Source organism: Trichosurus vulpecula, chromosome 4 (genome assembly GCF_011100635.1).
Source record: "Trichosurus vulpecula isolate mTriVul1 chromosome 4, mTriVul1.pri, whole genome shotgun sequence".
Classification (NCBI taxonomy): Eukaryota; Metazoa; Chordata; class Mammalia; order Diprotodontia; family Phalangeridae; genus Trichosurus; species Trichosurus vulpecula.
In genome coordinates, this window is record NC_050576.1 from 245652984 (window position 1) to 245680611 (window position 27628).

General features: G+C 40.9%; 1 protein-coding gene across 2 annotated transcripts in view; it reads right to left on the reverse strand.

Annotated features, from left to right (window-relative positions):
- Positions 1-9024: 9024 nt before the first annotated feature.
- The window catches only part of PLD1 (phospholipase D1), a 193795-nt gene continuing 175191 nt past the window's right edge, over positions 9025-27628 (reverse strand). For both annotated transcript variants that reach the window (XM_036755287.1, XM_036755286.1), the window contains 3 exons: positions 17352-17505; positions 12270-12387; positions 9025-10193 (listed from right to left, as the gene is read on the reverse strand). In XM_036755287.1, coding sequence (XP_036611182.1) covers positions 9969-10193; positions 12270-12387; positions 17352-17505 — 497 coding nt within the window. In that variant the 3' untranslated portion in view covers positions 9025-9968. The remainder of the gene's footprint in view (positions 10194-12269; positions 12388-17351; positions 17506-27628) is intronic.

A 27628-nucleotide genomic window follows, 5' to 3' on the forward strand; every position in this document is an offset into this window, starting at 1 on the left:
AGCTAACCACTCCAATATTTTTGCCAAGAAAACCCCAAATGGAGTCATGAGGAGTTGGATGCAATTGAAACAACTGAACAACAATGACAAAGGACATTGAGAGATAAAGTTGCTTTCCCAGTGTATGTCAGAGGCAGGACTAGAGCCCAGGTCTTTCTGGTTTAGAGAATGACTATCTACTATTCCATGTCCTCTGTCATAAATATAAATTATAATTTGTATTTTCTACAAAAACAATTCAGTCTTTTCCTAGTCAATTCTTATCTCAGCTCACTCTAATTTTAGTGTTTGTATGAGATGCATTTGCTGATGGCTAAGTTCTCTAGGCTGCCTGTTCAACTGGTTATCTTAGGGGGCCCAATAGATATTATTCATGTATTTATTTTTTTCCACGGGGGAAAGGCCAAACTCTTTGACTGGTTATGGATTTCAGCCGATGGACTATGAAATGTGACAGTGTTTAATGCGATCAACTTAAAACCACCTTCAAAGAGGAGCCACAAAAAATTCCTAACCTTCTATAGGGTCTTCTTTTACCTGGATTCCATAATGGATCTCCTCCATGACAGTAGCCAGCACCGTTGAGGAGCATACGTCTCTCTGATTTATCTCTCTGCTGGTAATGATGATCGTAGTGTCACTGAACAAGGTGATCTCTGTTGTTATATTTTTCAGGGAATCCTATAAGTTTGACACATGGATGGGAGACACTTTGGATTTCATTGAAGAAGTGTATCAGGGGAAAAGATGGACTAGTCTTAGAACAACACAGAAGGATATTCAATGGCCAGCCTATGTACTCCATTGGTATGCTAGCAATGTCAAGAAAAATCAACAAAGGCCTCTAGCATATTGGATTCCACTGTGGCAAACTTATGGGAAGACATGAACAAGATGCACATACACACACACACACACACTCACACAAACACACACACACACACACACACACACACACCCAGCATCAATGACTGATGATCTGCATCACTGGGGAAAATACCCATAGCCTTACTGGAGTATCCTTTGCCATAAAGCATTTCTCTCCCATATACCTCTGGATCCCATTACCACAAATACTGGAGTCAGTTGTTCATATGACTATCTGCACCGTGGCTTTAAAATATATCCTTTCATGCTTCCTTCTTTTGGCTTCTTTTTAATATCCCCGATGGACATGTGGATTGTTTCTAAAAATATATCTTTATTGAAATCTTGAGAGAAGGCACACTATAAATCAAATCCTATTACTCAATAGGAACAGAAAGCATTTAGTTGAATTTGGCATAAATGAAAGAAAAATAACCATGGCTTAATCAAAATGCAGGCTACAGAAGACGAGAGGCCATTTTTCAGCTGCTGGAAATCTATGAAGTTTTCCTTCACATAAATGGTTTTTGACAGCTAGCCTTTATAATAAAACAATATAGATCCAGAGAACTGACTTCAAGGCTAGTCTTTGTAGGTCTCTGTGAGCTAAAAGGTTGATTACTACTGGCACCATGTTGGATAAATCGTTAATTCTCTGGGCCTCAGTTTCTTTGTCTATAAAATGGGAGAGCTGAACTAGAGTGCCTCTAATTTCTCTTCTAGCTTTAAATTTATCATCCTTTGAGAAATAGGGAGGGGAAGTCGTATAAATAGCCCTATTGCATGGAAAACAGAAAGAATAGATGTTAGCTCCTATATTTTCTCAGGCAAAGATGGATTCTATTGAAAGTGTAGAGTTCTTAGGCCTTCAACCATGGTCATTGAGAAAAGATCACTTGGGGAAGGTAAAACTCCACTTCAACTATATGGAAATAGAGATGAAGGACAAAAGATCGAAAAGGACAGCAAGAGTATTTGGTGATCATTGATCCCAGTTTCATTATCACAAAGATAAGACTCAAAGAGATAGAATGAGGTTGATGTTGGGATCTAAGCAATATTTCATTAAGCATCAGTGGTAGAGAATACGGAATCAGAGAGTTGGAAGGGACCTCAGTGGTCACCTGAGAGTCCATCTCATTTCTGACCCAGAATGCCTTCCTTGACATTTTCAAACAGTGGTCATCAGTCTCTTTGGGAAGGCCTCCAAAGAGGGAGCATCCATGACCTCCCAAAGCAGCCCATTCCCTTTTCAGACAACTCAAATACTAAGGAAGTTCCTCACGACACACCAAACCTTGATAAGCCTTTGTACAACTTCCATCCATCACCCCTGGTTCTGCCCTTTGGGGCCAAATTGAATGCATCTAATAATTCTTCCACACAACAGCTCTTCAAATATGTCATGTCCTCCTGGATGGAATCTCCTCTCCTCCGGAGGAGATGGAGGCAGGAAAGTGAGACAATTGGAGATTGAAGGATCACATACCAGAATATGAGTTGTGATCAAAATAACAAAATAGATTTATTAAAAAAAACAATCGATATTACATATCCCAAATGAACTCTCTGCTTTTTAAATTAGTCTTCCTGTGAGGCAGGCACACTCATGCTGGTGGGGTAGCATTTGTCCTTAACTTATTAGTGGCACCTTTGCATTCATGTTCAGGGCACATCAATAAATCAATAAGCCTTGACAAAAGGATCAATTGGCATTGGAAGAAGTACCAAGATATATTGGTGACCAGTAGAAATCTAAGTTTCAGTGAAGACTAAATTAACCAATCAGCAAATATTTACTGAGCACTTACTATGTGCTTAGCATCCAGAGACATACAGACTACAGTGAAATAATTCCTGCCATGGAGGAGTTTAGATTTTTAGGGGAGCAGCAGAAGAAAACATATCTATAAGTGTTTCAGAACATGATATGGTCCTTGACCTCATGAAATCCAGTCTTATTCCCTTAAAGTCACACCTCAGCTAGATCCCCCAAAGAGCACTTCTTCCAGCTAAATTACCTACCTTCTTATCAGATTGGCCCTGCATTTCACCTTTGCCTATTTCAAAGAACCAAATCCACCATCAAAAGAATGAAGACATGTCACAATTGAAGATATTCACAAAGGTGAACTACAGGCCCTGGAAGCAATTTCAGAAGACCAGTTACGAGAATGTTTCAGCAGGTTCAACTGAGGAAAGTCTGCAGACTTCTGGGGTATTTCCCAAATTATCTTTCACTTATCAATCTATTAACGTGTTGCATTAGCCCATAAAATGTGTGAGATCAAGGACTAGCTTTTTTTTGTCTTTGTATTCTCAGTACCTAACTTGGTGCCTGGCTCCCCCCAAAAACTTCATAAATGTTTGCCAAGTTATTGAACTGAGTTGAAGGGACGATGCTGGTGTTTATTCAAAAAAAAGATCATATGACTTTATCTTTCTACCTTGCATATGGGAAAAGAGATGTGGGGAGAGACACAGTGGAAGGAAAGAGAGATAATGCCATTCACTGTTACTTTGACTCATCACATGGGGACAGAGTTAGGATCCCAAAGAAAGGCATCTGGATGCTAATATCAGACCCACTGCAGGCTGGGGCTGCACCTCCCAGGCTAGAATGATGAGTGATTTCTATTTCTAAATAAAGAGTCACTTCATAGTCTGCCATCTTAATAGTATCATTCGTTGATGAACATTTATACTTAAAAAGCAACAACAAAAACAAGGTCTCCAACAGTCAGTCCAGAGAAAAGACCAAGAGTGCTGACCATACAGCAGAGGAGAAAAACCTGTATCCTTTCCAGACCCTTCACAGAAGGAAAATTCAGGGATTCCTGTTTCTTTGACTTCATGATTCCCATCCCAAGTAAAGTTATGCGTATACACACACAGATCTATATTTAGATAACATCTTAAGAACAAACATTCCTAACATCCCTAGATATATATGTGTGCGTATGTATACACTCACATACATGTGAATGCATGTACATATACATACATGTACATACACACACATATAACATACGTGTGTGTGTACATAGAGACACGTGTGTGTATCCAGTTTTAGATGTAGGCCTGATCTAGGGCTGAAAGCAGTGTTCATTTTTAAAAATACATTTTTGTTGATTTTATTTTTATAACATTTAAATTTCCTTTTGTTTCTCTCTTTTTCGCATTTCTCAGAGAGCCATCCCAAATCGCTAATGATTTTAAAACAAACAAAAAAAGTGTGCCTGTGAATCCATTTAACTAGTTGATATATCAAGCAAGTGATTGAAATATAACTGTAAGTCCCATTTTGTTCCTGAATTCCTCAGATGGCTCCATGATGGCTATTAGAAAGACTCTCCACCAGATTGGAAGGAGGGTAGTACAGGGCCCCAGGGATGTTTTTTGCTCCAATATTTCCTAGATCACTTTGCCCTAACTAGAGTTGAGGCTTGGGGCTGAAGTGGGAAGACCTGAGCACATGATGGATTGGGTTTTCCAATGGTATGGCAGTTGGCAGAGCTTTGCCTCAATGACAACAATTAAAAGGAACAGGCTGACCCCAAAGAAGAAATGGGAGAAGGTACAACAGTCCACCTTTTCATAGAAGTGGGAGGCTATAGATGTGGAAAATAATGTTAGACTTTTTAAAGATATCTAGGCTAATTTAACTTTTTGTTTTCCTCTGCTATAAGGTCTGGCTCTCTAGGGGAGATGTTAAAGAAAAAGATATCAATGAAAATTGGTTTTTAAAAATTCTACAGGAGTGTGCTGGTGCCAGTGGTCATATCTAAGCCTCTCTTGAGCAGAGAATCTAGAGGGCAGAGAAAAGGGTCTTTTCTCTATGTAGCTCCCAAGTGCCTGCCCTTACAGGTCCCAAAGCCAAACAATGGAACTTCAGAACACATACTAGTAGAGGGTGAGTCATCAAAGCTGCTTAGATACTGGGGGGAAAAAGAATAAAGTGGTGCATTTAGCCTGGGTTTTGATCAAGGAAAACTTTCCCGCTACCTTTTTCTTTGATCTAACTAAATTAAGAATTCTTAAGTTAGATTCCTATACATAGATTTCTGGAGTTCCACAAAATTAAATGGAAAAAATGATTATACCTTTATTTTCACTAACCTCTAACTGAAATTTAGCATTTTCTTTAATTACAAATTTTAAAGTAAAACATTATTCTGAGAAGGGTGCTATCACACACACACAAGAGCATATGCATAGACACACACAAACATACAAACTCTGAACTGGTACAGTGAAGGCATTTGGTCAGCAGAGTTCAAAATGATCCTCCCAGCCTGGTCTTTTCATTACTCCAAGAAATAGGTTTTTCATTTTAAGTTAAAAACAAATTTCAAATGGTATTAGAGAAAAGTTTAAAGAGCTTTAAAAAAAATTAACCTAAAAATCTATTATTCATAAAGTTAAACTTTCTAACCTTTTTTGGGGTAGCCATCATTAGAAACAAGTTATGGCACAAAAAAGCAGAAACTGATTTATACTAGACCCTTTTGAAAGAGGCTGCTGAGTTCTCTTCTTGGGTGAATTCCAGATCTCTGACCTTCATTTTCCAGGCATGGGACTAGATCATACCTACTTATACTCTGCAAATAGTTTCTTGGGAATGGACTTCAGGAGATATTGTGTAAAAGTAAAAAGCAAATCCTAAATCCATGTTACTATGTCTCATCTGGTCCATCTAAAATGCCCTTAAGCATCTTTTTAATGAAGCAAGAGAATGGGGGCCAGGGAAAGCGATGCCCATTTATCAAAATGCCACATGATATAATGAATTTTTTAAAAGAGTTATTTTATTCATTACACAATTCATTGGGATTTCACCCTTCTTTTTTAACAGTTGAAAATCATTGAATATCTGTGATTCAAATACATGCAAAAGAGCCAACATAAAAATATACCAATAATATAGTCCTTAAGAAGGAGTGTGTGTTCAGTCAGAGGAATTCCATTGGAGGTGCCTTTTTCGGTTGGCATGGTGGAATTCTTCCTGGCCTACGAAAACATAAGTAGCTGCCTGGGGAGAGGTGTGTATGTGTGTGTGTGTGTGTGTGTGTGTGTGTGTGCACACGTGCGCATGTGTTTATGTATACACACACACACACACACATATATATATATATCTACACACACACACACATATATACCATGAAAATGACTAATTTATATATTTATAGAATGGTTGGACAAGTGACCTCTAAAGTCCTTTCCAGCACTATATCCCTGGGCTTATAACTAGTAGTATAAATTCATCCTTCCATTAAGTCAAAGTCTGAGCATGAGCCTAGTTACCAACTGTTTCAGTCAACCAAAGACTACTGCTATTCAGAGAGGCTCACTATCAGAAATTTGGTCACTAGATGAAACATTTTTTTAGCAGGGAGGAAGGACAGAAACTCATGAAACCATTTACCAAGGTGTGGAAAGGATTGCAATCTGCATCAAATGCGGGTGTGCCCAACATTGATGAAATTATGGAGCTTGCAAGTAGAAACTATTGTTTATATGTGTAAATTGTCTAACTGTTGTTTATAATGTCTATCTGACTGACATGTCTGTAGTTGCAAGAATGATCCTTGAGACTTTTGGAAAACTAGTTAATTGAAGAAATGATTTAGAAATTCTGAAAGAATTGAAATGTCTGGAGACTGAGACCTGACTTAATATGGGGCCTAATCCCTCAGGTTATGGTGCTTTTTTTTTAAACAAACCCCTTATAGTGGTTCTAGAATGTGCAAACAAAATATGGTACCCTCTAAGGCAGTGCTGTGATGTTAAGTCTTAAGATGACCTGATGAAAGGCCTGTTGCACTGCAATCTGCAGTATCGAACGGGGCAACTACAAATCTTCCGCTTGACCACAGTGCATTAAAGGATGTTGAATCCACTAAGGTTCACCAACTGGAATTGGTTTGCTCAGGGCCACGGCATGGCCATAACCACACTCCCTTATATTCGACTCATCTATTTCTTTTACAACAGGCCCCTTCCTCCCTGACAGTAGATGTATTTTTACGCAGAACATCAGGGTTGCAGGTATCTTGCCTGCACACATCTATTAAGTTTATAGCCCATCTGAGATGTCAAAAAGGTTAATAGCAGCTTTTCAGTGCTCTGAATCACCTGCATGCTGAAGATTAAACCAGACATTTCCTGGGTGTGTATTTTGTAAAGATTGGGCTTTAGGGAAACTTAATTGTTTCTGTTTGGGAAGGACAATATTGTCAGACAATGACTTAGACTGATTTCCTCACCCAACCCTTGCACGTGATTAGTGGGGCAGGTGCTCAGGGCTGCATGGTTCAAAAGTAAATTACTTCAGGATAATGTATGAAATCTGCTATTGCTGGGATGCAGTTCGAAGCTACACACACACACGCGCGCGCGCACACACACACACACACACACACACACACACACTTCTCACCTTCTGGGATAAGTGGCAACAACCATTCTTCATTTTTCAGTGTTGTAAACAAGGCAAAGGAAAGAAACTCTAAATGGAAGCCGGCAGGAAGAAAACTAGTCTAAGGTTCAAACAACGTCCCCCCTTTTGTTAACTCTCTTTCCTCTGTGTCTTGGCACAGGGACTAGGAGTCAGAAGAGTTGAGTTTGAGTCCAAATCTGGGTCACTCTGGGTGAGTCAGCTTTAACGCCTCTGGGTTTCCATTGCCTCATCTTGTAAAACGAGCATCAGGATATATGCATGTAGTGTATTGTCATGGAACGAGTACTGGACTTGGCATCAGAAAGCCTGGGTTCGAATCCTGGCTCTGCCAGTTCCTTCAGGCCTTGGGGTGCCAGTGTGTTATAGTAAAATGAGCCCTAGCTTTGGAGCTATATGATCTGAGCTCAGAATCTTGTTCTGCTACTTCCCACCTGCATGATGCTAGGTGGTTTGCTTAATTTCCCCGGGTCTCAGTTTCCTCATTTGTGAAATGAGAAAAAGGGAATGGATAATTTTTAAGGTGCCACCCAATGCCAAACATTCAAAGAACTTTGTCATGTGGATGATTATGTATTTATAGCCATATTTTATTCTTACAGTTACATAGTCCTTAAATCTTTCCTCTGATCATGCCAATTCATGACTGTGTTATCCTGAGCAAATCATTTAACCTCTCTGTGACTCGATTCCTTCATCTGAAAATTAGGGGGTTGGACCTGATTGCCTAGAGGATCCTTTGCAGCTCTAAATCCATGATCTTATGATTCTGTGATCTTAACCTGTGTATTTCTATGCTGCCATTTAACACTTGGCTTTGCCAGGCCCTCTTCCCCCTCCCTGCGGTACAGAACCAAACCAAATGATAAATTTGGAGTCAGAGGACGTGGCTCTTCTACTTATTACTCTTGTGTGGGCAGCCTCTTTGAGCATGTTTCTTCATCTGTAAAATGAGGCAGTTGGTTGATGTCTGAGGACTCTTTCCAATCTAAATCTTATGATGCCGCCTTCAATGTGTTGCTAATTATTTCTTTGCGTACACATCCTAAGTCCTATGCTCATTGAGTCAAGGGCAATGTCTACTCTTTTTTGTGCCCCTTTCATAGCACCACATATGATACAACTAACGTTAACAATGGATAAATTGGGGACTTTGAGAATCCATGTTGACTACTCTTTTTTAGGCAATGGGGATGCCCATTGGGAAATCAGTGCACCCAGAGATGAAGTACATGGTGTCCTCATAGAAAGCTTTCAGATACTCTTCACACCCGTGGGGAAGTAAATGGATGAAGGACAGCCAGAAGGGTAAGTGATAGAACCCCCTGACTAGCCCTGATGGAATGTTCATGTTTATTCATTACTTCAATGGATGTACATGGCATGTAGTTCTCTGAATGTTCATGAAGAAGACAGGAAGGAAGGTGTGAGCCACAACTGTGGTTCTGACTTGTTAACAAAGCACAGATTGTGCAAGAACCGATTTTCCTGAAAAAAAAATTGCTTTTGCTATTTTGATGGCAAACTGTGAAATTTCAAAGGCCAGCAATGGTGACAGACAAAGAGGTTTTACAGTATTTTAAGAGGCTTCCTCTCCTCCTTAATCTGTGCATGCAACATCCACTGAGGTTCAAAGTCAAGTTTTAAGAATGAATGGAGATAGATTCATGTTTTCAAATTCAATTGGTCAGCCTGCCTCTGTCGCAGTGGCCCACTTTAATACTTTCTGGGTTGACAAGCCTGTAGCAATGTATTCTCAGAATTTCAGAGATGGCTAGAGTCCTCTTGGGCCATCTAGACAGCCCATACACCAAAGGAATCCCCACTCTAACATACTCAACAAGTGGTCCCCCAGTGGGGGACCTACCATTTCTCTAGATGGCCCATTTATTCCACAGCTACACAGCTCTCATTGTTAGAACATTCTTCCTGATGTGAAACCTAAATTTTTCTCTTTACAGCTTCCATTCCTCTCTTATCGGGGTAAGGCCAGACAATCAACAACAAGGTTTGAGGCTTGGGGGAAAGGTAGCACCTAACACGGGATTGCAATAAGAGATAAAGTCAGCTCTGCCCTCTCATTCCCCAAAAAGGAGAAAGGGCCAACAAGACTTAACCAAGTGGGATGATTGCTAATCCTCTAGATGGGTGAACAACGTTACTTTGGGAATGGATGGCCAAGGACCGCTTATGGGCTGACAGCAGCATCAAGCAATCTCGTCTTGGAGTGCAGATCTATCTAAAGCTGCACTTTGATGGCCTGTGGGACCTGAGCAGCTCAAGCAGTCACAGAAGGGGAAGCAGGTTCAAGGCCCCTCTGGCCACCCTGCACATTTGTAGGCACAACTTCCATGTTCCCACTTGGGATTATTTACTTCCTCTTGTGGGATTCACGTGATCAAATGTCACATCACCATTCAAGTCAGTGTTCCGTGTTGAACCTGCACGTTGTCTAAGTCATTGTCTGATTCTGACTTTTAGTGTCTTCATAACATTCTAGTTGTGCTTCTTTCTGTCTGGACCATTTAAATGCCTGGTGCATTATTTAAAAGCACTGGGTAGGCTGGCAGAGATCTCTTCAGTGGGGAGAGCCTGGCCCTGTGTGCAAAACTGGGGACCAGGGAAGACATCCTCCATCCTATTAAGTCCAGACCTCCATGGGCACCATAGATTCTTTTGTTCCCACAGAAGGCAGCAAGTTTTCTTCAGACAAGAAATAAAAAGGGAATTGTACAAGGAACCCACGAATCTTTCTTAATTCTTCCTCTGCTCGTCCAGGCTCCTCCTTTGCCAATATCGGCTTGGTGATGAACTCCCGGAGCTGTATGAGATTGTGCACCTCATCGTTGGGAAGGCATCGGAATACCTGGGAAAACCAGACAAATGAATCATCACGTGGTGTTTCCAAGGAAATGTCAGCAGACACATTTTATGGCAAATATTCAGTCGGGACAGTCAGCTTTTATGCAGAGCCTATTAGTTTTGTGGGGTACACAGATTTATCAAAACAAAGAACATTCCAAAGAACATTATGAGATGAGTGACACTGTTCATCTTCCATGCCACAGTGGGTTATGGCTTTTAAAGTGGCAGCTGGAGAGCCCTGCTTGATCTATATGACTCATAAGGCTGGGTCTGCTTGCTCAATACAAAACATCAGGTGAATTCTAAGGCTAGGGATGGTAAGTACTCTCCGTGATTCATGGCAGGAGAGGATGCCAGAGCTGGGTTATCTAGTGCAACTCTCTCATTTTACAGTGGAGGAAACAGAGGCCCTCAGGGAGGGGTACACTAGCAAATGCATAACAACCAGCTCTCTCTCTCTCTCTCTCTCTCTCTCTCTCTCTCTCTCTCTCTCTCTCTCTCTCTCGCTCTCTCCTCCCCTCCCCTCCTCCCCCCTCCCTCCCCTCCCCTCCCTTCCTCTCCTCCCCTCCTCTCCCCTCCTCTCTCCTCTCCTCCCCTCCTCTCCCCTCCCCTCCCCTCCTCTCCCCTCTTTTCCCCTCCTCTCCCCTCCCCTCCTCTCCTTTCTCCTCTCCTCCCCTCCCCCTCCCTCCCTCCCTCTCTCCTTCCTTCCCTTTCAATGTTCTTGTGACACTTTGAATTTGCAGCAAGCAAGACCTGAGTTCAAATCCTGCCTCAGGCATTTTCTAGCTGTGTGGCCCTGGGCAAGCCTCAGTTTCCTCCTATATAAAATGGTGCTACCTCAAAAAGCTGTCAAGAAGATCAAATGAGATAATATACATGTTCTTTGTAAACTTAAAGTTCTATGTAAATGCCAGTAATTACTGTTATTCCCTCCTACTAACTAATGCTCAGATCAGTAATTAAGATGAAGACATCTAGCTTGATAGTAAAAGTAAACAACAGAATGCAAACAAAAGCTGAATGTAGGTGGTCACCTTAGTTCTGGGCGAATAAGACTCACAGTTAAATGTCTTTTTCCATGTAAAATAATTCTATGATTCACAAAGAATCGCAGAATTATTTTCCTCATTTGACAATTGAAGAAACTGAGGCAATCGGGGTTAAGTGACTTGCCCAGAGCCACACAGCTGGTAAGTGTCTGAGGATGGATTTGAGCCTGGGTTCCTGCCAGTAGGACTCACCATCATCATCATCATAATCACCATTATCACTATCACCATCATAACAAACAAATAAACAAACAAATAATAGATAGATAGATAGATAAATGAATGAATGAATAAATAAATAAATAAATAAATAAATAACTACAATATCTATATTTATACACGATAAAAATATGAGACAGCATGTTGTCACAAAGCCTGCCGGCTTTGAAGGCAGGAAGACTTGGGTTCAGGTTTTGCCTCTGACCTATGCTGGCTGTTTGACCCTGAACCAGTCACTGAACCACTTAGTGCTCTAAGGAACCCTCTAGGACCATAAGTGGCAAAGAAAGTTTAAAAAACAAAGTGCCATCCTGTATTGGTTGAGACAACTTCCACATCTAAGAATTCCTTGTGCCAATGAAATCACAGGTCTGATTCCTATCCAATAGTATTAATTCCTATCCAATAGTATTAATTAATTCCTATTCAATAGTATTAATAAAAACAGTAGTAATTATTATAAAACACAAGAGGTTGTAGCATCAAGTGATGAGCTCCTCATCTCTAGGAGTGTTCAAATAGGGTCTGAATTCCCATTGATCCAGGATACTGTGAAGGAGTTGCCTGTATATGATAGGAAATTGGACTACAGAAACTCCAAGATTCCTTGGATCAATGAGAAGGCATGATTCTTTCAGAGTCATTAATTTTAGGTAGCTAAATGGAGGCATATGGGTGTTTTGGTTTGATGGCTGCTTGTTTAAAAAAAAGTTTACTCTAACAAAACGAATCGAGCAAGTCTGAAGCCAACATAAAACCAAACTTTTTCTGCCTTTTGAGATATGTGACTTAAAACGGGAAAATTTCACCTTGTCGTATATTGTAGCATTCCGAGCTGCCGTTGAGATCCAGACTTCCTTGAAGAATTTGTCACTCACAGGATCTAGAATCTCTGAAGCTGGCTCTGAAAGATAGCCGAGGACGACCCTGCCAGACAAGCAAAACACAGTAACCAAGAGGTGGCAAAAAAAAGAAAAAAAAAGAAAGAAAGAAAATCAAATAACAAAAACAGAAAAAGAAAAAAATCCTCATTTATTTCTTTTGAGGAAAACAAAAGTAACCTTTAAGAACAAGGGGTCTAAAGTAAGCAGAACCAGGAGAATAAGATAGACCAAGACCACACCATTGTTAATGCAGTTAATGCACCAGTGATGGAAAAAATGATGAAACATGTTTCCCTCCTATCAGCAGAGAGATGGTGGACTTATGGGTGTGGAATGGTGGTATGTGTGCAGATTCAGTTGTTAAATCAGTCAGTTTTAACTGTTTTTCCTTTGTCACAAGGGAGAGTTCAAAGTGTGTGTGTGTGTGTGTGTGTGTGTGTGTGTGTGTGTGTGTATCAGTGTAACTGGTATCAAAAAAGGAATTGATAACATTTTTAACGCTGTTAACATTTTTAATGATTTGTAATGAGATCTAATTATTTCCCAGTATGGGTGAATGGGAGCTCGCTGGCAAGGTGGCAGATGACACCATACTGGGAAGAAAGCTCAGTATTTGGGGATACTACTTTGGGGAACAAGATCAGAAATTATAACAACCTTGATAAGATGAAAGAGTCACAAACACATGAGGAAGTTCTAGTTCAGTTTCTAGTTCATATTCTTTTTCTATTTTCCTATTTTCACATTCTATTCTATTTTTCATATTCTTAGTTCAGGGGAAGTTAGCAGGGTGACTGGCCAGATTTAAGTAGGGTTGTAAATGACCTAGAGGTCTCTGGGTAATAATGAAAACATGCATTGACAATACAGTGTTGTTTTTTTTAGAAATTAGTACAATAGTGGGACTTATAAGCGGTATCTGGTTGGTATGTATGGTGCATAGAAAACTCTGCTCCTCAAATCAGAAAGAAGCAGGACTATTTGGCTCACTCAAGAGTGGGTCTTCAAGAATGCACTTTGCTGTTAATGAACTCAACCATGTGTTAATTCTTCAGATTTGGGCAGGTTCTGTCACCAATCTGGATCAGTAAATAGACTGCTAAATCACAATGATGCCAATGAAAAGATCACTAAGGAAGCTCTGAGTAAGTGAAAACCAAGATTGCGTGAGGAAACATACCTCTCTCTTCTTGGCTGAGAAGTGGAGGATTACTAGGGCTGAATGTTGTATACACTGTCAGATGGTATCAATGTTGCAAGTATTTTCACTGAATTGTTTTTCTTTGTTATAAAAGAAAGTCCAGTTTGGAGGTGGATGGGGGCATAATTCCTGAAATGACTATGGTATAAAAGAAAAGGCATCGATAACATTTATTAAAGAAAAAACTCCCACAGTCTGCTGAAGTGGGAACAGCAAAGAGTAGCGATCTAGTCAAAATGATTAAAGAATATGTAATAGACACAGGTTCTTTTTGGAAAAGAGATATGAGAAATCACAGGTCTAGAGCTTGAAGAGACTTGAGAATTCTCCTAATGTAATCCCCTCATGTTATAAAGAGAGTAATTAAAGTTGGGCAGGGACTTGTCCGAGATCCCCAAAATTGCAGATGGACAGAGCCAAGAGTCAGCACCACTGGCTCCAAAGCCATGCCGAAAGAATGAGTGAAGCAAGGAAGAACAGACAGAAGCATCCCAGCTACAAGGAAGGAGTCTGGACTACTGGAAAAAATGTGTAACAACTCCAGGTTAACTGGAGAGGCCATAAGATCAGAGATGGACAGTAAGGCCGATGGAGAAAGATGTGGCCTTGTGCTGGCATTGGAGTAAGAAGACTTCATTTTAGGTCCTGGCTCTCCCACATAGGAGACAAGTGACCTTGGGAAGTCACTGAAATACCCTTGGTTTTTCTTTTTTCCTGGGAATTAGACCTTAGTATTATGTGTCTGTTATTTATAAGACAAAGTAGGCTTTTGAAGGCTAGCAAGGCATGGTGCCACCTAAATACCTCTTATAAATTCCAATATTATGCTAATTTTGAAAACAACAGCACTGTATTTTTGATGCATGTTTTTATTATTACCCAGAGTCCTCTAGGTCATTTCCAAATCTACTTAAACACAGCCAGTCACCCTGCTTAATGCCCCTGAACCAAGAATACAACACTAAACTCGAACTCCTTATAGGTTTGTGACTCTTTCACCTTATCAAGGTTTTTGTACTTCCTTCTATCTTCCTGGGGTCCGTTTGCCCTGAAGCACCCCGTATCACCTCAGCTGAGCTCTTTGAAAGAAACAGAGAGCAGAACACATCAATGCCCACCTGAACGGGGCCCCTCTGATGGCAGCACCAGCCGTCCTAGGCACTCTTCCAAATAAATGTGCGACAGGACAAATGGACCTCAAACGCCTTAGTGTAGTTTAGATCTGGTATTTATTGTTCAATTGTTTCAGTCGTGTCTGACTCTCTTCTTGACAAATCCTGGAGTGGTTCGCCATTTCCTTTTCCAGCTCATTTTACAGATGACAAACTGAGTGGTTAAGTGATGTCTAGGATGACACAGCTAGTCAGTGTCTGAGGACAGATTTGAATTCAGGAAGATGAGTCTTCCTGACTCCAGGCCCAGTGCTCTATCCACCGTGCCACCTAACTGCCCACATACTTGGTATAGGCAAAGCATTCTATGAAGGTAAACATTATTATGTCTGTTGGTTGCTGCTATCATTGTAATCAATTTTTGTCAATGCCCTCCTTGTTGAGAAGGTACTATTTTGGAAATACATTGGATTCTGCACCATGTGTTACAAGAATAATCACTTACCAGAAAAACTAGGACCATGGAAAAATTGGAATCCCAAGGCTAATTTTTATATTGTCCGTTTCTCATTTCTTTCATTAAAAAGGATGCTGCTCTTGCTTTTCATCATATTAAATGTTACATTTTAAAATCAATACATATTGTAAGAGAAGAATTTTGTTTAAGTAATTTTCAGCCCTTAATGAATGTTTCACATGCATGCTGATTATTCATCAGAATGATCTATTGTCATGGAATCTATTTAGAGTCACTTTCTGATGGAAATGGGTCTTCCTGCCTGTTCAAAAATGGCCCAGATGGAAGGGGGTTTGAGGTTGTGCTTGTAAGTGAGAAATAGCTCTGTTTGGGGCCACACGGCTTATCTTTGGGAACAGTTCTCATTAAAAATTAGAAATTGAAGTTGACACAATGCAGCAGCAGCCTTGTTCTCCAATATATTATCTATGTTTTGCAACAAAGCAAAGTGAAAAGCTAGTCCTGGAATGACTCCTCTTCAAATGCGTGGAAGAGAATGTGTAGTATCCATAGTTCAAGATAGGATATGTCTGTGTGTTCATGGATATGTGTGTGTGTGTGTGTGTGTGTGTGTGCATGTGTATGGTTATTTATGAGGAAACTGGCCTGTGTGTATTTTTCTGTGGGTGGACCACATGCCAGATGGCCCAAATTGGAAAAAATATTTAAAAAACCTGGGAGCTCTGCCTACTTTGTAGGGGTGGCAAAAAGGTGAAATCACCAGTCATAATGTCAGCAAATAAGATGCTGGAGCACTTTGGAAGATACCAAAGAGAAGTTTCAACTAGATTTGATTAATTGGATGGCCACAAGAAACAATAGAAATCCTTCCTCCACAAATGGGGCAAAAACAACAGTCTTGTGGGCTGTAATTGGCTATTTCTGTTTGCACAAGGCTGATGGGTACCTTTGCTTGCCTATCTACAGGTGGACCAGTTTCCAAATACGGACCTTGACAAGGGTTGGAGCATAGTATTAACTTCCCCAGCCAAGTCTGTGCAGTGACTTTCCCCCATATTACTTCTACTTAGATTTAGTACAACGAGACTAGGACTGCACATCTTGGATTATAAGCAGCTTTTCCACTTGCCATGGTCTTTTCAACCTCCGTTTTCTGCATTTGAACATAACATTATTCTACCCACAGGGCCCACAATCACCATATGACCCAAATGGGGACAGTATGGATCTAGAATCACATAGCTGAGTTAAAAGAGTCTTTTCTATCTTCCTCCACAAATCTTCCTTTAGAAATCCTCTGTTAGAAATGTGGAAACTGAAGCACAGATAGGTTAAAAAATTAAACTCATATAGTCAGGGGATAAAAGTTAACATTTATCCCCATCCTCCTGTTGAAATCCTATCCATCAGGTCAGGTCCAAATGTCACTTGGAGGCCTTCTCTGATTGCCTCCTCCTCAGCTCTCAACAATCAGCAATGACCTTTCTCCCTTGGACTCCATGTACCGCTTTGTTTTGCAGTTCTCCAACTCCCCCCTGTGTACCGTAGACAATCCTCTCCCTGGCTTCCACTTCCCTATACAGTCTGTGCTCTCTCTCACTGTTAGAATGTAAGCTACCTGAAGGACAGGTAATATGTCCCTCTTGCATTTCTATTTCAATGCTGAGCCCAGTGCCCGAGTCATAATAAGCACACTGATAAATGCTTTTTTCAGCTTTCGTTTCATTCTTTCATTCTAATGCATTCCTCATGTATTATAGTGACATACTTATGTGTTATATAACCCTCTACTAGGCTATAAGCTCCCTGGAGGCTGTTACTTCCTCATTTCAACTTTCTATCTTTCCCAGTGTCTATTATGGTATGTACACATAGAAGGCATCTAATAAATACTTGTTGGCAGAAATCTGATGAATTGGCCTCCTCATGTAGATGGATTCATGCGCCCAGAAAACAAAATCAAATCCACTTAAATCCAACGCTGTTTCCTTTTCATGGATGTAGGAATGTTGTCTGCTCAGAATCACCTAATGGCTCAACCCTGATAACCAGATAGCTGAAGCTATCTTAGCCATGTTTTGAGAAACTAGAGCAGAGCCCCTCTGGAAAACATCTGTTCCTGGAATCGTAAGACTCAATTCACAGGCAATCATTTGAGGAACATGGGCAGCCCTGAGCTATAGATATCCTCAAGCTATTCCTCCGGGTGATGTTACCTGAAGCATTGCAGACGCAGTCCCTGGGCAAATCTCCCTGCCTGGTACTCTTCTCCATTCATCAAAGAGGGGACAGTCTCAGTGTCCTGCACGATGACCGCCATTTCGCTATCACGCTTTCCCAGCATGCTCCTGTCATTTATATTTGCAGATCCTGGGGAAAACCAGAAATGAAAATGTTTCCTCTCAACATTAAGACCCCACAACTTTCACCACTTAAAACACCATCCTATTACACAGCAATTATCTCATTTTTTAAGCCATGGAAAATTAGGAAACTTTTATATATTTTTCTTAAGGCATGGTTGGATCCAGATATGCTGATGAAAGCCATAATCCTGTTCAGTCCCAAATACACATCATGCAGTAAAGAGAATGCTGGATTTGGAGTAGAGGACCTTGGTATGAATCCTAGCTTTTTATTGCTTAGGTACTATTGAAAAGATCACCTCCCAATATCAACTTCCTTTCTCTGCACCCTAGCTTCCTCCTCTGTGAAATGATGGCATTGGATGGGATGATCTCCAAGTGACTTTTCTGCTCCTTGTCTCATCTGTGAATTGCTATCTTACTGGTACCCTCCATTCTAGTAGAACGGATCCACCATAAGGACTTACTGCTTCTGTCTTTATATTCCTAGCATACAGTAAGTGCCTGGCACACAGTGAGCACTTAATAAATGTTAATGGAATCAAATTAATTGACATTCGGTGTTATATATGATACAAAACTTTTTGGAGGAGTGGGGGAATGAGGTCATATATAGGTGCTAAAGATACAAATACCAAGTGAGATGGTCCTGTTGTTACTAGCTATGTGACCCTGGGTAAGTCACTTAACCCCATTTGCCTCCATGTCTCATCTGTCAAATAAGCTGGAGAAGGAAATGGCAAACCACTATAATATCTTTGCCAAGAAAACCCCCAAATGGGGTCACAAAGAGTGAGACACAACTGAAACAAATGAACAACAAAAATATACTACCTGTTTACAGATGAACAAATACAGGATAATCTGTTATACTAAGTATACTATAAGTTCCTTGAGGTCAAGGATGACTTTGTTTTTGTCTTTGAATGCTTAGCACTAAATGCAGGGCCTTGGGATTTTGTAGACTGGATCTGTGCTTTCAGAGTGAGGAATTTCTGGTGGTGGAAAATCCCTCCCCCCACCCCCTATGCCTTCTCTATAAAGAGAAGTCAGTCTTAGATTCCTGGAGAGGTGAGAGGTTAAGTGACTTACCTGTGTATCTGTCAAAGGCATGAGTTGAACCTAAATGTTCTTTACTCCAAGGTCCTTCCACTGCCCGTTGCACCCCACTGCCTAATCCCATGACTAACTCATACAAACTACTAGTTGTCATAGAATGTGTCACTGAATCTGAGCTGCAAGAGACCTCATAGACCACATGGCTCAACTCAGGCTGACCAGAAGTCCCATCTCCAGCCTCCCCAACAAGAGGACATTTGGGCTTTGCTTAAAGACATCCAGTGACTCACTACTTGTTGACCTGATCTACTCCATTTTGAGACAATTCTAACACTGAGGGAATTCTTCCCAATATCAAGCCCAAGGTAGCCTCTTTGTACCTTCTACTCACCACTCTGGTTCTGCCTTCTGAGGCCAAGCAGAATAAATGTAATTACTCTTCTCATTTCAGCCCTTCAAACCACTTGAAGGCAACTATAATGTCCCTTTCTCTCCCAACCCTTAAGTTAGATTCTTTTTAGAGCTTTGTTTGGTTAATGTGGCATGCAAACAGTCTCTGCTTAGCTCCCTTCAAGGTTCAACTCAAGTACCCACCCCAAAAGATGCTTCTCCTGATTCCTCAAGTTATCAGTACCCATCCTCTTGAAACTGAGTTATATTTACTTGTATCTCTACTCCTTTCTTTTCCCCCCACCCATAGAGTGTTCCTTGAAGGCAGGGATTTTTACATTTTTGTCAGCATATAGTAGACACTTAATACAGTTGGTTGGTTGTTATCCTTTATTCTCAAAGAAGACTAAAATGACATCACTATGCTAGAGTCAAGTTTCAATGTGTCTGACTGCGGCTAATGAGACCAATATGAGCTCACAATGTTCTACCACAGGTTGGGCACAAATAGTCCATGTGAACATTTGGGTGGATTCTCTAAATTTGCACATCCTGCATTTCCTTTGAGCTCCTTTGATCTGTTTCAATTCTGCTTTGCTCATAGAGCACAGCACCTTCTCTGATGTGGGCATGCCAGGCTGAGCAGTTCTGTGCCAGTGTCTCCTATGTCATGCAATCAATTCCAAAGTTGAGAGACCTTGAGAGTGTCCTTGTATCACTTCTTCTGACCACCATGTGAATGCTTGCCCTGCTAGTCTTTTTGGCAAGCTTACATTTTGCATTTGAACAACATGGCCAGCCCATTGGAATTGCTCTCTCTGAAGCAGAGTTTGAATGCTTGGCGTTTACTAAATATAGTAAATGTTTATTAAATGAATGAATGATTATTTCATCTTTCCTTTTTATATTTTAGAAACTACTTATTTTAGAAATAGACACTTCTACCAAAAAGTTTCCATATATTATATAAAAGGCTCCTCCCAAAGACCAAATTAGATGCTACCCTTCACCTGAATCACCAGGGAAAAGTGATTCATTTTCTTTCTTCATCATTATTTTCTACCTAAGCTTTTAGTTTCTCAAGCAAGCATGGTGCTAGGGTCATAGAATCATAGGTTAGGGGTTGAATAGAACTTCAAGGTCATCGAGATCAATACCCTCAGAATCTTACAGATAAGGAGGCAGAGAATGAAGGGAGTTAGGTGACCTGCCCAAACCCCCACGGGTAGCAGGTGGCAGAGAAAGGATGTGAACGGTCAGGTCTCCAGACTCCTGGGACAGTGTTCTTTTTCTACACCACAAGCATTCAACAGGCAGAAAACCTGGATTCTAACACTGGTCTGCCACATACCAGCTTTGTGATTGGGGAGATGTTGTCATTCTTGGGGCCTCAGTCTCCTTATCTGTTCAATGAAGGCACTGAGCAGCATGATTTAAGGTTCTTTCTAGCCGATAATCTGTAATGATTCTTTTAAAGTGTGATATCCTCTTGTTAAAGGGTTAGGGATTGGATCTTTCATTTCACTGGAAGAGAGAACTCCCAGGTGAGGAAAGTCCCTCTGCCAATGCATATCAAGAAATTCTCTGAAACTAAGTGTCTCAGAGAGCTCAGAGAGCACCAAGGCATTAAATAACTTGCTGAGAGTCACGCAGTTAGAGGCTATCAGAGGTAGGATTTGAACCTGGGTCCTCCTGGCTTTTAGACTGGCTCTTCATATACCACTCTATGCTGCCTGTCTTTGTGGAGGTGGAGAAAGGGAAGGAAAAGGAGATGAAAGAGAGAGGGAGAGACAGAGACAGACAGAGACACAGAGACAGACAGAGAGAAGAAGGAGGAGGAGGAGGAGGAAAAAGAGGAGGAGGAGAGAAGAGAGAGAGGGGGAGAGAAGGGGGAAGGAAAGAGGGAGAAGGGAGAGAGAGATTGAGAGTTTGTGTGTTTTAAGCAAAAATAGAAACTAAACTATCTGAGCCCCTGGACTAGAGACAATCAGAATCTCAGAAGTAATAAAAAAAGGTTAGTGAGACCATCACCTAACCGCAGCTTTTTCTGAAGCAATCAGAACTGAAAGAACCTGAAAAAGGTTTGCTTTGGGGAGAAGGCAATACAGGCTGCTTTTCCAAGCATCCTGCATCATCCACACAATCCCCTTTATGCTGTTATTTTTGACCACTGCAGTAGCTGAAGACTTTTCTGTTTGAAGAGCTCTTGAGAATGGATGCCTGAGAAAGGGGAAGTAATTTTCTTTATCCACTGGGCTTCCTCCTCATAGGCACACCTGCCTAATCCAAAGCATTCTCTCCCAGATCAAGTGATCATCAGGTAATAATGTCATTTATCACCAACAAATACTTGGAAGGGTTTGGGGCAAATGAAACCTCTTGCATTCCAAAATTCATCCTTGCAACAGCAGCATACCTGTGTTTACAGTGCGCCTCATGTATGGGAGAGATGCTACAGGCCCATAGCTCCAGATGGGTTTTTAAGCAAAGATTGTCCAGGATATAGGAGGCAGAAATAATTCTGTTGCTCCAAGGGTACCTTGGATTACCCAAGGAGCCTCCAAGGGAGACACAGCCTGCCATTGTTTCCTGCCACCTCTCAGTCTGACTCCTGGGTTACCCAGATGCATGAACCAATCTGAGTTTTGGGTCCATTTAAAAGGTGTAAAAAATTACTACAGAAGAGACTTATAGTTACGAAGTAAAGCAGGGACCATTGGAAATGAATTCAGAAATAGATGTCTTCAACAGCCCCTTGGAATTTAATGAATCCAGCCACAGCAGGCTGTGAGTTAGCAGGCTGTCAGTCACGCGTCACCCTAGAACCCAGATTTCTTATTACCAGGGATGTGGCAGACTCCACAAATAAAGCAACAAGGAAAACATGGTGACAGCCATTGTGGGGCTGAAGGACCTCTGGGGAAGAGGAGTCCTCCTACCCCAAAGGAAAGCTGGTTGGAAAAATAATGGTAGTCAAGATGGCCACTGACTTTGAAGTGAGAGCACCTGGGATCAAATCTTACCAATGATGTGAGTTTGGGTAGGTCTCTGGGCCCCAGTGATTTCAACTGTTCAATGAGAGGGTTGGACTTAATGGCCTCTGAGGTACATTCCTGTTCTAAACCTATGACCCCATGATCCCTCTTGATAGCTCCTTGGACAATATTGTATGATCAAGCAGCAAGCATTTACTAAGCGTCTACTACATCCTGTGAATGCCTCCAATGGAGGCAGGGGATCAGGGAGAACCTGGGGCATAAGGGACATGATATTTTATTTCTGGGTGGAAGGTTGCAGGAGCCCAGAGAAGTTAATTTCTGGTAAACACAAACTCAAGCAAAAACCAAAAAACAATCTCAAGGCAAGATTATGTGACAATGGCTAATGGCTAAGCCCAATCATTATCCTCCAGACTCCTAAGTGTTTTTTCCCAGTAACTTTGCCCTTATGTTCTAGAGGGCATGTTCTCTCTACCTCTTATTTAGAGCGTTTTTCATATCACTATTGATAGCTTTGATTACTTCCTCTGAAAACTGACTTCATATCCCTTGGTCAATTATCAATTGGGAAATGGCACTTATTCTTATAGATCTGCTGCAGTTCCCTATTCTCTTTCTATCTCTGTTCCAACATTTGTTTCTGAGCTTAATTCTAGGTGTTCACTTTGGTCTGCCACATATTAGGTGGAGAGCATGGGAAGTCCCAGACTTGAAAGTCAGAAGGACCCAGGGTCCAATCTTGCCTCAGAAACTTACCGGTTGAGTGGTTCTGGGCAAGTGACTTAATTTGTCTGTGCTTCAGTTTCCTCACCTTCAAAATGGAAGGAGTGTTTGGACTCAATCAATGGCCTCTGAGGTTCCTTCCAGCACCAAATCTGTGATTAGATTCTCACAGCTTTAGTCACTTAAACACTTTTCTTCTTATGTATTAAATAATAGCTTATAGTAAGTAATATACTCAGCAACTAAATTCTAAGTTCTAGGAACAGAATCTATTTTCTATGGTTTGGTATCTACAGAAAGTACAACCTAGAGTCAGTAAGAGGGGTATTGGAAATAGCATTAGATTTGAAACCAAATGACCTGGTTTCAAATTTCAACTCTGCCTCTTACTGCCTATGTGACCTTGGGGAAGTAATCTCCTTTCCTCTGGGCTTCAGTTGAGAGGATTGGACTAGATTGGGGCTTCTTAACCTTCTGTGTCACAGACCCCTTTAAGAGTATGGTGAAAACTATGGGTTCCTCAAAATCATATTTTTTAAATTATTGAAACAAATGGCAGGTTTCAGTTAAAGGTTTCAGTGAAAATAAATATGTATCTTTTTCCATCTAAGTTGACAGACAGTCTGAAATCTATTGGGCATCATTGGACCCCAAGGTAAGATACCCTTGACTCAGTGACCTCGAAGGTATTTTTTAAGCTCAGTCTAAATCCTATCTATTGTCACTAATTTATCCGAGTACATTTTCTCAAATGTGATGAAAGTTTGCTAGGCCCATAGCCTTGGGCCAACCTTTTTACCCCTTGACTTATCAGGATTAGTAAAAATTTTGAAATTGGAATTAATGTGAAGGTGTTCTGTTAGCTTTCCAAAACATAACTAAGTTAGTTCAGTTTTCAGATTTCATACAGTGATTCCAAGAAAATCCAATTCTTTTTTTTCCTGGGAGAAGGAAGAACACAATGTTTATTTTTTCTCAGCTATGCTCCTGGCAAACTAAGGCACGCCTCTCCATCCATGTCAGAAGGCAATGCTGCAGGCAGCTGACAGTCAGTCCTGATTCTCCCAGTGACTGTGATTTTGAACACATCACAGCCTCCCTGTGCTTCCATTTCACCCATGTGACATGCTTATTATGAGAACAAAAGGCAATATGGAATTCCGAACTACGTGATCATTGGTTATGACCACTGAAGCACAGGATGACATAATATTCTCACACAGACTTTCAGGAAGAGAGGAAGGCTCTATAAGAGGACAAAATAGAGATCATGGAGACATATTGAAGGGCAGGATTTCAGAGATGGAAGGGAGCCCCAGTGGACATCTCATCCAGCCCACCCTGGAAAAAGAATCCCCACTACAGTATATTCAACAAATGGTCATCTAGCCTCTTCTTGAAGACTTAGAGAGAGGGGGAACATATCACCTCCCAAGGAGGACCAGGTCACATTTACACCACTCAAATTGTTAGGAAGCTATTTTTTAAAAACTTTAAATCAAGCTAATGTTTTCCTCTTTGCATGGTTTAGTGGATACTAGGGTACTGGACTTGGTTTTAAGACACATACTAGCTGTATGACACTGGACAAGACACTTAAGCCTCAGGGACTTAGTTTCCCCATCTGTAAAATGAGGGTTTAGATGCTCTGTTAGGTCATTTCCAACTCTAAATCTTTGGCCCTATAACTCCACCCACTGGGACCGAATAGAGCATGTCCAATGCTCTTCCACATGACAAGCCTTTATATATACATATATATATATACACATACACACACATATATATGTATACATATATATACACATATATATACCACATATATATACATATATATGTATACATATATACACACACACACATATATGTATACATATACATATACATGTATACATATATATATATGAGGGAAATGGTGATGCTGCCTCAAAGTTTTCTCTGTTCTAGAATGAATACCCCAAGTTCTTTCAACTCATCCTTACAATGCATGAAATAGAGGTTTCACTCTGGAGCTTCTCCACCCTTCTATGTCCTTCCTAACATGGGAACCGTGGTCCTCTGAGGCAGTTTCGTAGAGTGAAGGGGGTGATGGCTCTGAAAGCAGACTCTGGGCCCAATCCCTGACCCTGCCATTTGCTCACCATGTGACCTTGAACAAAGCCCTTAACCTCCATTGGCAAGAGGTATGACACAATGAGGTTGGGCCAGATGACCTTCAAGTACCTTGCCCTGTCTCAACTTATGATCCGGGATGCTATACTCAGAGGCATCCCTTCCAATAGAACGTAAGGTAAGTGAGGGCTGGGAATGTCTCCTTTTTTTTCTGTATTCCCAGAACATAACACAGTGCCTACCAACAATCATGCTTAATAAATGCTTGGTGAATGAATGAATAATAATAAATGGCATTTATATAGTACTTTAAGGTTGGTAAAGCTTTTTACAAATATTATCTCATCTTATCACAATGAACCTGATAGGTAGGTGCTATTAGTATCCCTGTTTTATAGATAAAGAAAATGAAGCAGATGGAGGTTAGCTAAATGACTTACCCAGGGTCACACAGCTAGTAAATGTCTGAGGCTGAATTTGAAGTCAGGGCTTCCGGATTCAGGGGCAGCCAGGTGGTACAGTGGATAAAGCCTAAACCTAGAGTCAGGAAAACTCATCTTTCTGAGTTCAAATCCGGCCTCAGAGACTAACTAGCTGTGTGACCCTGGGCAAGTCACTTAACTTTGTTTGCCTCAGTTTCCTCATCTGTAAAATGGAGAAAGAAATGGAAACCATTCCAGTATCTGCCAAGAAAACCTCAAATGGAATCATGAAGAGTCAGTCATGACCAAAACAACTACATAACAACTTCCCAACTCTGGGTCCAATGTTCTATCTACTGTGGCACCTAGCAGCTTCACTAGGTGAGGAAACAAATGAATGAATGCTGGGCCTGGTTGCTTGAAACTAAGAATGACCACATGTGGCTCAAGATCTGCAGTTTGGTTATGGAATAAATGCCACCTCGGTATACTAAATTACTCACAATTTCCTAATGGGTTGGGTTGCAAAAGTCCATTGGTAAATCCATTGTTTGGGACTGCAGATATTCTTTACCATGACACACCTGGTTAGCTTTGATGGCCAGCCCATGAAAGCCAATGGAATCCATAATATATCCCAAGACAGGACTAACTAGGATTGGGTAGTAGGTGACAGGGTAGCAAGAGGATTTGGATTCAGAAAATTTGGGTTTAAATCCTGGCTCTCACATTTACCACATTATGATCTTTGGCAAGTGGATTAACCTCTTGGGGCCCCAGATCCTCATCTATAAAATGAAGGTTTTGAATCGGATGACCTCTAACTTTCCTTCCAGCTCTATAGATACAACTCTATGGTCACGTCCTTTCCTCTTTAGATCATTTCTATGGCACAGCATCACTCACTCCTGGTCTATGCAAGTCAATGGAAGCATTACACTACAGGAGAAATGTGCCTTACCCATAGGGTAGGAGGCATTTAATACATATTCATTGAGTTACATGGAATGTGAAGAAATGTGGTGCCACAAATTTTCAGCGAAGTTGACAAATGCCAAACCATTAGGAGGTGCTGAGTTGGATTAGGTCTGCTCAAAATTAAAATAAGATATTGACTTGTAGAAATGCCATCCAAATGTTAACTGGGTTTCTTTGTTAATGGGGTATATTAGATTCTCAAGGCCTCATCTATTTTATAGGAAAATCATGGAATATCAGAGGGACCTTATGTAGTCCAACCCCTATCTGAATTATAATCAAGTGAGATAATATATACGCAAAGTACCTGGTAAATTTGCAGGTTTTCTCTCTCTCTCTCTTTCTCTCTCTCCCTCCCTCTCTCCCTCCCTCCCTCTTTCTCTTTCTCTCTCATATATACATATACATACACATGCAGCTAACAAGTGATCATCTGGTCTCTGCCTTAAGACCTCCACTGTGGAGGAGGATCACTACCTCCTAAGGTTACCCATTCTGCTCTTGGAAAGCTGTTTTTGTTTGGAAGATTTTCCTAATATCAAACCAAACTTTGCCTCTTTGCAACTTCCACCTAAGAAGGCAATAGTTTACTGGGTGCACATAGCATGATTAATGGTGCAGTCTCCAAGGTGAGATGCACATGATCAGCAGAGCTGCCTAGAATAATGGGTAATCAAAAGAGATCACTGGAGTGAGAAAGCAAATTCTTTGTTTTTGAGAGTGAATGTGGTGAAGCAAAAATAATGCTGGACTTGGAGTCAGAAGATCTGGATTTGAATCCCGGCATGGTGAATGGCAATCTGTGTGACCTTAGACAGTCATTGATTTTCTCTAATAATTGATGCGTCTGTAGCACTTTGAGATTTGCAAAGTGACATATATATGTATATCTATTATATATATATATAAAATCCCTTTTGATCTTCATGATCATCCTGTGAGGTAGATGCTGCTATTCTCATTTTACACATAGAGAAACTGAGGTTCGGAGAGATTCAATGACTGTGTCTCACAGTGGTTAGAGTACCAACCATAGACTCAGGAAGGCTTAGGTTTGCGTTGTGATCCAGTCACTGACTAGCCGGGTCACCAAGGGTTATCTGCTAAGCCTCTGCTCTTCAGTTTCCTCCTCTGTAAAACAGAGATGACAGTAGTATCCCGCTCCTGGGGGGAGGCTCAGATGGGAGTGCTTAGCAAAATCTAAAAGTGCCATAGAAATATCAGCTATTATTTAATATAATTTTTCAACTTTAATTTGGAATTAAGCAAGAAAATTTTTACTAAATTGTTCATCTTCTTTGGTCCAGAGATCCTTTCTGATGCTTTATCCCAAAGGGGCTAATGAAAGCAAGAAACAACCCAGTGGTACCAAAATGTCCACAATGATATTATTTGTAATAGTAAATAAACTCTGCCCAAGAGCTGCTGCCTGTACAACCCACGG